The sequence below is a fragment of the Loxodonta africana genome, chromosome 16, assembly GCF_030014295.1.
Source record: "Loxodonta africana isolate mLoxAfr1 chromosome 16, mLoxAfr1.hap2, whole genome shotgun sequence".
In the NCBI taxonomy this organism is placed as follows: Eukaryota; Metazoa; Chordata; class Mammalia; order Proboscidea; family Elephantidae; genus Loxodonta; species Loxodonta africana.
Genome location: NC_087357.1, coordinates 46,409,152 through 46,422,025, shown reverse-complemented (window position 1 = coordinate 46,422,025; position 12,874 = coordinate 46,409,152). Strand labels below are relative to the sequence as shown.

Sequence of the window (12,874 nt, the reverse complement as noted above, 5' to 3'; positions counted from 1 at the left end):
GTTCCAAACATGAGGCATAATAAAAACGTGATGTATGTCCGCCCATTAGAAGAATTTTTGTCAGTTAAGATTCCTTCAATTTGACTGAAAACCTAGTGTGCAATGTTCTTAAACAAAGGAAATAGAATGAAAACAAGTTAAGCATTTGAAATAACTGTACTAAGACCCACATGTCCCACTTTATTGTCCAATAAAATATAATTCAACCCAAGCATTTCTCTACTTTGCATAAAGGTAAAATTGACCCAAAATACAAGTATTATGAAAGCGAAATGTATTAACCATGACTTTTTTTTTTTTAGGAGGAGGCAGATCCAAAATGTGGTTGCTTTTAACAGTGGCAAGTTTGATATCCATATTTGGAACTACACATGGTCTCTTTGGAAAATCAACACCGCTAAGCCCTGAAGTGACTATGAATATTGTAAGTCATGGCAGGGGGGCTACAAAACAAAGAGATATTACCATGCTTTAGAACTGTGGTGTGTTTAGGCTTAAACATAGCTAACTAAAAAATAATGAATAATATCTACCTGTTAGATTCATTTTAAAAAATCACCTAAAACTTAAAGCTTTGCTTTTTTCTCATCAGAGTCAGATGATTACCTTCTGGGGATACCCAAATGAAGAATATGATGTTGTGACTGAAGATGGTTATATCCTTGAGATCAACAGAATTCCTCATGGAAAGACAAATTCAGGGAATGGAGGTAGAAACTTCTTCCCTCCCGTTTTTTTCCTTCCCCTTTCCTCTTTCTTCATCTCTTCTTTCCTGTCCTCATTTTTCTCTCCTCACTTTCTTCCTTTTTTTCTTCTTTCTTTTCTCCTTTTATTTCTAAGGATTTAATGAGTCTTGTTCATTCTGGAAAGAAAATAATGATTAAGCTATATTTCCAGACCTCCAGAAGCTCACCATGTAATCAATAAGACTGATAAACAGGTGATTATAATACTATGTATACATTCTGTGCTAGAATTATACACAGGATATTAACCTGGGAGCCTTAATGAGGGGACTTAAGCCAGCTTGGGGAAGTCAAGGAAAGCTTTCTCTCAGAGGCAGTAACTGAGCTGAGTCTTAGAGGATGAGGAAAAGTTACCCAGGGTTTGTGTTGCAGAGGGGAGGGGAAAGAGGCAATTTGAGTCTCATTTCCTAAATAGATGAAAGTCATTTTTGATAAGAAAAAAAAGTTTCTTTTTTATAATACTATAAAAATTTATCTTTTTCTCATTGTAGAAAAATTGTAAAGTACTAAAAGAATAAACAGGAAGAAGAAAAAGAAAATCCATCTATAACTTAATGCCCAGAGTACACTTAACATATTGGTGTATTTCCTTAGAATAAAATTTTTTCAATTTTTTTTTTTTTTTAAGATTATAGCCTAGAAAACTCTGTGGGCAAGTTCTGCTCTGTCACATGGGGTCGCTGTGAGTTGAAGTTGAATCAATGGCATCTAACAACAACACCTGAGGAATAATTTGCACATGATATACTTCACATATTTGAAGTGTAAAATGTGGTAATTTTTGGTGTTGTTGTATGCCAAGTTGATTCTGACTCATAGTGACCCTATAAAAAAAAATATAGGACAGAGTAATACCACCCTATAGGGTTTCCAAGGTTATCCATCTTTATGGAAGCAGACTGCCACATCTTTTCGAGCAGCTGATAAATTCGAACCGCCAACCTTTAGGTTAGCTCACCACAATCAAATAAGATATCCAAAATTACTCAACTTAATCAAATAAACTTATTTAAAGTCTATGAAAGGTTGTTTTATCTTCATGTTTTTCTTAGAAAAGAAGATATGATATTCTCCTTGGTGCTACTATTCTTTCAAGACAGGTATTTTTCTATATAGATGTTAAGGAGTGTGTTTGTAATATTTTTAAATTTTCTTTCTTTAGGCCAAAGGCCTGTAGTATTTTTGCAGCATGGTTTGCTTGCATCGGCCACGAACTGGATTGCCAATCTGCCCAACAACAGCCTGGCCTTTATTCTGGCGGATGCTGGTTATGACGTGTGGCTGGGGAACAGCAGAGGAAATACCTGGGCCAGGAGAAATATATACTATTCACCAGACTCAGTTGAATTCTGGGCTTTCAGGTAAAGAAGAAAACCAAAACCAAACCCCTTGCCATCTAGTTGATTCTGACTCATAGTGACCCTGTAGGACAGAGTAGAACTGCCCCCATAGGTTTTCCAAGGAGCAGCTGGTGGATTTGAACTGCCAAACTTTTGGTTAGCAGCCGAGAGCTTAACCACTCTACCACCAAGGCCCAGTAAAGGAGAGAGACAATTAAAAATGGGCAATTAAAAATGTATATTGACACAGGAAATACAGGGTGGAGAGGAGGAGTGTGCTGTCACATTGTAGGGAGACCAACTAGGGTCACATAACAATGTGTACGTAAGATTTTGTATGAGAAACTGACTTCAATTGTAAACTTTCACTTAAAGCACACACAAAAAAGTTAACTTTATATATAAAGTTAAATATATTTAATATATATTTAACTTTTTCATGTGTGCTTTAAGTGAAAGATTACAATTCAAGTCAGTTGCTCATACAGATACATACATACATATATATATATATGGCTTTAAAAATGCATGGGTATTTTCCCCTTCCAATCTAGCCCCCCACAGACAAATACACTCCAAGTACCAGAAGGAAAAAGTCATTTTTCTTTTAAAATCTCTTCTCAGTTTCTTCCATATACCTCATTCTAAGGGCCTTTTTTCCTTCAAACCTTCCTTGCTCAGTACTCACTATGAGTGAGGTCACTGAATATGGATTTCCAAATGGAATGAACAATATGGCTGAAGCAAGTTGAGGGTTAGAGGATCAGCTTACTGAATCATCATCAATAGGAGTGGGAAAGATGAAATAAGAACACTGATGAGATTATCAAAGGTTTTCTTTCACTGGCCCTCTTCCTTACTACTGGAAATTCTGATGGAAGTAAAAGACAGGGGAGAGTTAGGCTGTTGATGCTGAGGCACAAGAGTGCTCACAGATTTCCAAGAACCGAATGGAAGCCAGTGTGTCCAGAGTGTTATAAGGAAGAGGGAGAGCGGCCTGAGAATGGAGATGCTGGGAAAAGCCAGATCAGGCAGGGCTGAGCAGGCCTCGTGAGAACCTTGAAACTCATTGGAGCTGCCAGGAGAAGCTATTGAAAAGTTTTTAAACAGGGGAGTGACGTATCCAATTTTCACTTTCAAAAGATAATTCTGGTTGATCTGTGAAATAGAGAGGGAAAGGGTTGATATTAAATGGCACAGCAACATAGCCTATAAATAATTATTAAGTTTGATGTGCAGTTTCAGGGATAGAAATAATTCCCCACGTATAGATACTATCTCATGTGGATTAAATAGTCACTATTTGGAAATGATGTCATTGTGCATAAGAAGCCACCCAAAAGGGAATGTCATGCTCATTAATGTTCTACAAGCTGAAATGCTTAGGAAATCTAGCTTTCTATTTCTCAAAGGGAAATTGAGCTATAAATATGCTTGAATTTTAGAAACTATAGCAAGGCCATGCATTCAGTTTTATTTTATCTTTTTTTAATTGCAGTTTTGATGAAATGGCTAAATATGACCTTCCAGCCACAATCGACTTCATTGTGAAGAAAACTGGCCAGGAGAAGCTGCATTATGTTGGCCATTCCCAGGGGACCACCATTGGTATGTAAAGGCAGTCAAAGCCAGGAAGTTTAGTCCATTGTGGTAGGCATGCTGAGTACCACACTAAGTGCTTTTCATTCATTATATAATTCAATCCCTACACAACACGGTGATATAAAGACAAAATGGGGCCGGGGGTGGTAAATAATTTGTGCAAAGTAATACAGGGAGTAAATAGGATAGCTCAGATAATCAATATGTCATTATAAGCAATGGGGTGGCATCATCCTATATAATTAAGTTGTAGAGAATTTAACTGTTTGATCACATCCCAGTGTACTAATATGTTACTGCTTGGAAAACCAACTAATTACAGACAAAGCTAAATATATTTATTATATGGAGATGTTTGAATTCTGTTGGCTAGCCATTTATCAAGTATTTACAATGCACCAAGTACATGGCAAATGCATTATATGATTCTCCTCATGTAGTTAATTCCTAAACAATCTAATGAAGTACTCATTATTAGCCCCATATTTCAGAAGAGGAAACTGAGGATTTTAGAGTTTAGGCAACTTGTCCAAGGTCACAAAGATGACAGATGACAGAGCCAAGATTCAAAAGCAGTTTGATCAGATTTCAAACTTGTGCTTTTAATACCTATAGTTGTATGCTCTACTCATGTTAAATTCATCAAAATCGGTATGTAGTATAAATAATAACTCTTTTTTGTCATTATGTGATTATCCTAAATCTGACCTATTTCCTGATGCCAGATAAAAGAGTTTATTATAACATTTTTAAAGTTCTAGTTTCTTATTCCCATAGAAATTCTATGAGAATAAAATAAATATGCTAAAATATGATCACTTTGCACAAGCAGAGGTGCTAATTTCCAGATTGTCCAAAAGGTTAGCAGTTGGAATCCACCAGCCACTCCTTGGAAACCCTATGGGGCAGTTCTACTCTGTCCTATAGAGTCGCTATGAGTTGGAATCGACGGCAATGGTTTTTGGTTTTGTTATCACACTTATAAAGAAGAACATCAACAACAACAAAAACCAACAATGAAAACACATCTTCTAAACTGGTTCCTTGTTCTCTTTCAGGTTTTATTGCCTTTTCTACCAATCCCGAGTTGGCTGAAAGAATCACAACCTTTTATGCTTTAGCTCCAGTTGCCACTGTGAAGTATACCAAAAGCCTTTTAAACAAACTGGCACTTATTCCGACATTTCTTTTCAAGGTATGTGATTCTTTTTAATTAACTTAAATCTAAGATAACAAATTGCTCTGGATTTCAAAGTGGTAAGAATGAAAATGAAACAAACAAACACAAAACCTGATGGACAATCATTTCTTTGTATCCAAGAATAGAAATGCATACCTTTATCTTGTTTTTTAGCATGTTTAAATCCCTGCTACAGCCTATTAGATTTCTATGTATGGAGTTATTCTCGATTAGCTTTTATGGGGTGCAAAGGCCTGGAAGTATTTTTGCTCCTTCATAGATGTTTCAGTTACCAAGCACCCTACTCGGCAACACCAAGGCTGCAATTCCACTCCTGGAGTGGAGAAAGGGAAATAAAAACAAAAACCCCAAAATGGTCGACTTAAAAAACTAAGCCACTTGAGCCATGGAAACTGGGAAGAAAATGGATAAGAAGAAAAGGGAAGGGAACGGAAGAGGAGAAAGTGTTTTGTTCCATTACTTTTAACACCCCAACTAGACTGTAACACTTTGTGTTTCCTACTTCTCAGCAGCCAGTACAGTACTAAATAAAATAATAAATATTTTTAGTTCACAACTTTACTGTGAGAATTAAAGTATTTGAAGTTCCTGAAACAAAACCAAACCCACTGCCATCAAGTCAATTCCGATTCAAAGCGACCCTAAAACAACACGTAGAAATAGGAAAATATCATCAGCCTAATCACTCCAAAAAAAAAAAAAAATCACTCCCGTACAAAAAAACTACTTAAATTGAGTCTTTTCTGCAGCTTGAACCCAGCAAACCTCTAATGATGCCTTTATTTTCCAGGTTATTTTTGGTGACAAAGTATTTTTCCCACACGACTATTTTGATCAATTTCTTGCTACTGAAGTATGCACCCGTGAGACATTCAAGGACATCTGCAGCAATGCCTTATTTCTCATTTGCGGATTCGACATTAAGAACTTGAACACAGTTTGTATCCATTTACAATTTCTATCCTGAATATTTTAAGCAATATCTTTGAGTACTTTTTTTTATCACTTATAAATGGCATTTTCTAAGAACTAGGAATAGCTTCAGAAACATGTCCATGATAGGCAGATAAACCCAAGAGAAATCACAAGTCATTGCCCCCAATGTTGTCACTTCCAGTTCCCTTCCATCATCCCAACTATCCTCAGTTACTCCCTTAAGTAAATAACATGTAGAAACAAACAAAAAACTCATTAGTCACTTAAACCCGTTGCTGTCGAGTCAATTTTGACTCATAGCGACCCTATAGGACAGAGTAGGACTGCCCCATAGGGTTTCCAAGGAGCGCCTGGTGGATTCGAACTGCTGACCTGTTGGTTAGCAGCCGTAGCTCTTAACCACTATGCTACCAGGTTTCTTTAGTCACTTATGACCACCTAAATAATTTGTGTGACATTTGAATTCTGTGAGAGAAAGTCTTACGCATATATTTTGACAAGTTCTCTGCGGGCAAAATGTCTAGGCATTGAATAAATGTTCTCATAAATATTTTTAATGCTGATAGTCATTCCCATAAATTTCATAAAGCCTGTTTCACAGAAACCATTTATGTAAGGCCTTTCCCATACTCTTTATCTGCTATTTTATTTGCCTTGCATTGCGTTTGGGTTTTGGAACTTACGTCATAAAACACAGTATCCTAAAGTAATTAAAGAGTGTGAACTCAAATTAAGAGCCTAAGTTCAAATTCTACCTTTAGAACAGTCTAAAACGTCTCTGTTTTGGTTTCTTCATCCACAAAACGGGTTACTGTAAAGATTAGTGATAAATATATAAAGCATAGTACATAATACAAAGCATATTACAGAACAAAACATAACAAAACCCACTGCCATTGAGTTGATTCTGACTCATATTGACCCTATTTTGTTTTTTTTTTTTTAATTAAAAAAAAAAAAAAAAGCCCATTGCCCTGGAGTAGATTCTGACTTATAGTGACCGTATAGGACAGAGGGGAACAGCCTCATAGGGTTTCCAAGGAGCACCTGGTGGATGTGAGCTGCCAACCTTTTGGTTAGCAGCCGACTTCTTAACCACTATGCCACCAGAGTTTCCAAAAACAGCGTACAGCACATGAAATATCATATGTTTTGCTACTGTTACTATTATACATAGCCAACTATTCTCACTCAAATTTGTCAGTTTAATTATATAACCTTGAACACCTAAGAAAAGTTTATTGATAAGAAAGTATAATTCTACTTATAGTAAAATCCCCTATATTCACGCCAAAACAAACAACAAAAAACCCGTTGCCATCAAGTCAATTCTGACTCAGATGAGAACTGCCCCATAGGGTTTCCAAGGCTATAAACTTTATGGAAGCAGACTGCCACATCTTTCTTCCATGAAGTGGCTAGTTGATTCAAACTGCCAACCTTTTGGTTAGCAGCTGAGTGCTAACCACTGAGCCACCAGGGCTCCCTAAATTCACTAAACAGTATTTATTGAGACACTGCTAAGTGTCATGTTGCACTTACTCGGGACACAGCAACTAGGAGACAGATATGACTTCTGGCCTCATGGACAGCAAGGAGATTCAGTTCAAATCTTTCTCAATGCTAATGATCGTCTCTGGATATTTTAAAATACTGTATATAAATAAAAGTTTCCTTTTTTCTCATCTGCATAGCAAACAAGTGCCTCCCCTTCCTCTCTTGGAAGGGAGTCCCTCTTCATGGTTCTGGGGATGTTTGCCATTCCATATATGGAGTACCACAGAGCAATATATCCTTATCACTCTAAGAAAAGGCAGCACAGATTACTGCATTCCATTAACAAGTGTCTCATAAGAAAATAATCTTTATATGGAGACATAGAGAACAAAAGAAATTAGAGAATTAATCTTCTGTGTGATAAATAGGAGAAGAGATGCTTTGCTCCCCTAAGAAGATCCTCTATGTAGTAACATTAAGATCCGTTATGTAACCTGAGAGGGGACTCCAGAGTATTGTCTGTGGCCGGAGCAAGGCAGATTAGGGTCCCTGTATCACAACAATTGGTAAATATACTATATATATTTATAGTTCTGCTAAGACAAAAGACTGTGTGTGGACATTTAAATCATTGCCGTCTGGAACTAGGTAGAGAAGAAGAAAAAGCTGAGAATTTAGATTCAGAGACCTAGATTAAAGTTTCTGGCTTGACTCTGTTACTAGCTGTCTGACCACGGGCATTTCTCTAAAACTCTTTGAGCTTCGATTTTCCTTTTGCTAAGATGGAGATGATAAGCTCTTCTCATTGAGTCCCTGCAAGTTAAACGAGTTAACACATGCAATTTGCAATTTGCAAACTCTAAAGTGATGTGCAACTATGTGGCTTACATCCTTCAGTAGGGGCTATCCTTAGCTACCCTCTGTACAGCAGGCGAAAGCCTGCCCTGCTCTGCACCATCCTTACAACTGTTGCTATGGTTGAGCCCATTGTTGCAGCTACTGTGTCAATCCATCTCGTTGAGGGTCCTCCCCTTTTTCGCTGACCCTGGACTTTACCAAGCACGATGTCTTTCTCCAGGGCCTGGCTGGTCCCTCCTGATCACATGTCCCAAGTATGTAAGACAAAGTCTCGCCATTCTCTCTTCTAAGGAACATTCTGGCTATCTTTCTTCCAAAACAGATTTGTTCGTTCTTCTGGCAGTCCATGGTACAGATAATTCCAAACTTGCAATGTACTTGAGTTACAACAAACCACACCTACAACTGTGTATTGTTTTTGTTTGTTTGTTTTACATCTTATCATTAGTAATATGCTCTACATACAATGTTGCAGCTCATAATTGGCTGATGTTAACATCAGAACTGACTTACCACACAGTCATCAGAACAGAACCCCAACGTAAATCAGGGACTACCTGCATATTCAATGTTCTTTGCCAACACCATAACTCAAATGTATCAATTCTTCTTTCGTCTTCCTTATTCATTGTCCCGCTTTTGCATAAACATGAGGTGATTGAAAATACCATGACTTGGGCCAGACACACTTTAGTCCTTAAAGCAACATCTAAAGAGGTCTTTTGCAGCAGATTCACCCAATGTAATATGTCATTTGATTTCTTGACTGCTGCTTCCATGGGCATTGATTGTGGATCCAAGTAAAATGAAATCCTTGACAACTTCAGTAGTTTCTCCAGAGAAACTGAGTATGTGTGTCTAAGTGCATGTTTATTGCTTCCTAGAGTCGCTTGGATGTGTATCTATCACATAATCCAGCAGGAACTTCTGTTCAAAACATGCTCCACTGGACCCAGGTATCAGTTTGCAAATGTTTGTTAAAACTTTTTTTCATGGGCCTGAAACCTAGCACTTTACCTAAAGCAGATTCTTTCAAAAGTAGAGACATTTTCTGGCATGTGAATACCAGCTGAAAATAACTATTAATCCATGCCAATGAAAATCTTGTGAAAACAGATGCTTGGGTAAAAAGAAATGAATTAGTTTTATGCAGGAAAAAATATTTCAAGCATAGCTGCATGTTAAAGTTGCATAAATATCTTGCCTTGGATGAGTAATAATCTTTATTTTTGAAATGAAAATGTTTTCTAATAATTGTTTAAATATAAGCCATAACTACTTGGAAATGGTTGAATTTTATTTTTTACATAGTGAGAAGAGTTTTTATTTCTTTGTGTTTCCATGAATTTGTTAATAGTCAGGCTTTTTTTTTTTCCTTTCTTTCTTTTCTTACCTTAGGCTATTAAGTCTGGGAAATTCCAAGCTTTTAACTGGGGAAGCCCCACTCAGAACATAATACACTATAATCAGGTAAGCTTCTTAAAGTTGAAATTATTCACTTGTTAAAGACAAAGACGTAAAATGTTAAAGAAGAAATTATGATAATCATGAATATATTTTCCAAAGGAATGTTGGGGTCCAGACCTAGCCTTAAGGGACTTATAAAAAAGTAGACAATTATTTCCCTGGAATCACTCTATCACGTTGAACCTCATCCCACTCTCTCATTCTCCCATGTAACTGTGCTCATGCTTCACTGGCTGTGCTCATTTAAGCTTCCCTCAAAGAACCACACCTCCATGTGTGAGATGCTTCCCTGAACTTATCGCACCCCCACCCCATACACACAGTAAACAGAACAGCTCTGTATCTCATACCTCCATAGTTCTGTTCTCCCCTTCCTAAAGTGCAATTAACAGGTATAATAAACTAATTGTTCTAACTCTTCATGCGATAGAGATGGAATCCCTGTCTTCTCAAACAATGCCCTGTCCTTTGTCTTCTAACCAGAATGAGTGATTTCAATGAAATGCATTCCCAGAGAAATAGAAGAGAATGGTGGTATACTTACAGGTCAAGGCTGGAAACACTTTTGGCAGACAGGAGCCTCATAGTATAGGCAGACATGTTGTGTGGGCCTCAGTGAACCCAGTCCTCATACTTGTAGCACAAAGAACCCAGGCTTTGGAGTTCATCCCACCTGGGATCAATAGAAGTTTATGCAATGATTTCTTCACCTCTCCGCCCAGCCTCAGGGAGTTATTGACAGGAATTAATGGAATACTATTAGCCCTTAACTCAGGGTAAACTCTTAGCTTATCATTGGCTAATTTGAAACAAGGAAGTACCCTGAATTTTTTGGCAACTCTCTTCTTCCTCACTCTACCCCCAATTTTTCCATCTAGGTAATAACTAAACAACTTTACTAATTTTCATTTGTTTCCATGACTCATTTGGTAAGGATTTATGTATTTTCAAAGTAATATCTTATATGGAGAAGATACCCACCTTTTTCTTTACATCTTTGATGTACATAAAGAGGTGTTCAGAACACCATGATTTCAAATTTTTATTGAAGACACATTTTTCTCCCAATCACTGCTTCCTCAAGCCTCCAGAACACAGGCTTGCTTTGAATTCATCTTTCTACTGGGCTCTAATACCAGTAATCAGAAGACTCCATCTTGGAGGGCCAAGTGGAATCTGGAATACTCAATCCCTACATCTGTCCTGTCTCTAACCAATCTAGTAACAGGGCAAGTTGGTCTTCAACTAACTGAAGAAGTGGCACGAATTTAAGAGCCAGGAGTTAGCATCTAGGAAACTCTTTGAACAATACAAGTAAAGGAAAGTAAGTTTATTACTATGGACATTTTCTACACTCTTCCCTTTTCTTGAATACATAAGAGAATATAAAAGAGAGTACTAAAATACTATGGACAATTGCACATAATGTTTTGTTGTGGAAAGTTGGCTATTACGTAGATCAGAATGGAAAAATTTTTACTGTCTTAGATTACTATTGTTGAGAGCATGTTCTAACAAAACCAGCGAATTCTCCATGTACAGTCAGAAAATTGGAAGTGATTCCTTTGTTTCCTTGTCCTGCTTTATGAATCTCCTTAAAATCTATGCATGAATGATCATTTTCTGAAAACAGGAAATGGGGCTGATAATTTGAACTAATATTTAGTAAAACCAAAATTTCAACAAAATACAGTTCTCTAACTTACTGACTGGTGGTGTAATGGTTAAGAGCTACAGCTGCTAACCAAAAGGTCAGCAGTTCGAATCCACCAGCCACTCCTTGGAAGCCCCGTGGGGCAGTTCTACTCGGTTCCATAGGGTTACTATAGGTTGGAATCGACCCGATGACAACGGGTTTGGTTTTGGTTCATAAAGCATGGTTACCTAAGAAAACTCTTGTCTTCCTCTCAATTTTAGCCCACACCTCCCTACTACGAAGTGTCAGACATGCATGTGCCAATTGCTGTGTGGAACGGTGGAAACGACTGGCTGGCAGACCCTCGAGATGTTGGCATGTTGCTTCCACAGCTCCCTAATCTCATTTACCACAAGGAGATTCCTCCTTACAACCACTTAGACTTTATCTGGGCAATGAATGCCCCTCAAGAAGTTTACAATGAAATTGTTTCTATGATAGCAGAAAATACTAAGTAGTTCTGGATTTAAAGAATTATCCATTTCTTTATTCAAAATCCTTTCTTTTTTCACACGAGGCTTTCTGTCATATTTGAGATGTAGTGCTTCTTCCTGAAAAATTTGACTTTAGAAATAAACTGGCATCAATAAACTTCCTGGTTTCTATTTTCATTTTTTTAAATTTTGATTTTTCCTTTGGAAATTTATCTAGAAACACCTGAGATAACACATTCCAGGGCAGGTAAACTTTTTTTTGCTACTTTCCCATTGTTTCTTTTCTTAAGTCAGCTTAGATTTTGAACCATGAATCATGAATATTGTCAAAAAACAGACTTAGGTTTGAATGACTGGCCCCTTTTACATAAGCTTGATCCGAGTAAAGCATTCATTATGACTTAAGCTCAGCCTCTCTATTGGTACACTGTGGATACTACTCACTGCTTTGCATGTTAAACCCACGAAATACAAACTGGAATATAAACTGAATTGGAATCAGCTCCCTTTTACTGCCAAGCCCCCCTGAAACTTAAAATCAAGGCTCCGCTGGGAAGCAACAGGTAACCCCGGTTCAGGAAGTTGGGAGGTGAAGGGTATGTCCTACATCCTGGTATCACTCTGCCCTCATCTTGACCCACAAAACAGGCAACAACTAACTAAAACGTTTTTTAAATCACTGCCATCATCCTGGCAACCATAGGACCCAGGAACATTCCAGCTGATATTTAAGTCACAATGTACAACCAACACCAGCCAAAATATGGCATCTCCAAACTTACATAATTTCTATAAAGTGCAGGATCACCTGGGAAATTTTATTAACCCTCACAATATTGTAACCTCATATTTTATGGAATTTAGCTTTTTGGACCCCACTTATCATGCTATGGAAATCCTGGTGGTATGGTAGTTAAGAGCTACAGCTGCTAACCAAAAGATCCGCAGTTTGAGTCCACCAGGTGCTCCTTGGAAACCCTATGGGGCAGTTCTACTTTGTCCTTTAGGGTCCCTATGGATTGGAATCAACTCGATGGCAACAGATTTGGCTTATCATGCTATGGCAGAGTTTAGTGTATAAAATATAAATAAGATCA

The 12,874-nt window shown here is 37.5% G+C and overlaps 1 protein-coding gene across 2 annotated transcripts; it reads left to right on the top strand.

Moving 5' to 3' along the window:
• Positions 1-243: 243 nt before the first annotated feature.
• LIPF (lipase F, gastric type) lies at positions 244-11,801 on the top strand. 2 transcript variants are annotated; one of them, XM_023546946.2, is made up of 9 exons: positions 244-424; positions 593-706; positions 2,004-2,107; positions 3,585-3,694; positions 4,747-4,883; positions 5,680-5,826; positions 9,065-9,136; positions 9,579-9,650; positions 11,565-11,801. In XM_023546946.2, the coding sequence occupies exons 1-9, from the start codon at positions 284-286 to the stop codon at positions 11,799-11,801; spliced, it is 1,134 nt and encodes a 377-aa protein (XP_023402714.1). In that variant the 5' UTR covers positions 244-283. The 2 variants fall into 2 exon arrangements, with proteins under 2 accessions (XP_023402714.1, XP_023402713.1); XM_023546945.2 differs by having other exon boundaries at positions 593-710; positions 1,909-2,107.
• Positions 11,802-12,874: the final 1,073 nt, after the last annotated feature.

What these genes read in the sequence shown, in the direction of transcription:
- LIPF (XM_023546945.2), top strand. Translation starts at nt 284, where the DNA reads ATGACTTTTTTTTTTTTAGGAGGAGGCAGATCCAAAATGTGGTTGCTT. An exon ending in CTGAAGTGACTATGAATATT is followed by an intron (nt 425 to 592) that starts GTAAGTCATGGC and finishes TTTTCTCATCAG; the next exon opens with AGTCAGATGATTACCTTCTG. An exon ending in ACATGCTCCACTGGACCCAG is followed by an intron (nt 9,137 to 9,578) that starts GTATCAGTTTGC and finishes TTCTTACCTTAG; the next exon opens with GCTATTAAGTCTGGGAAATT.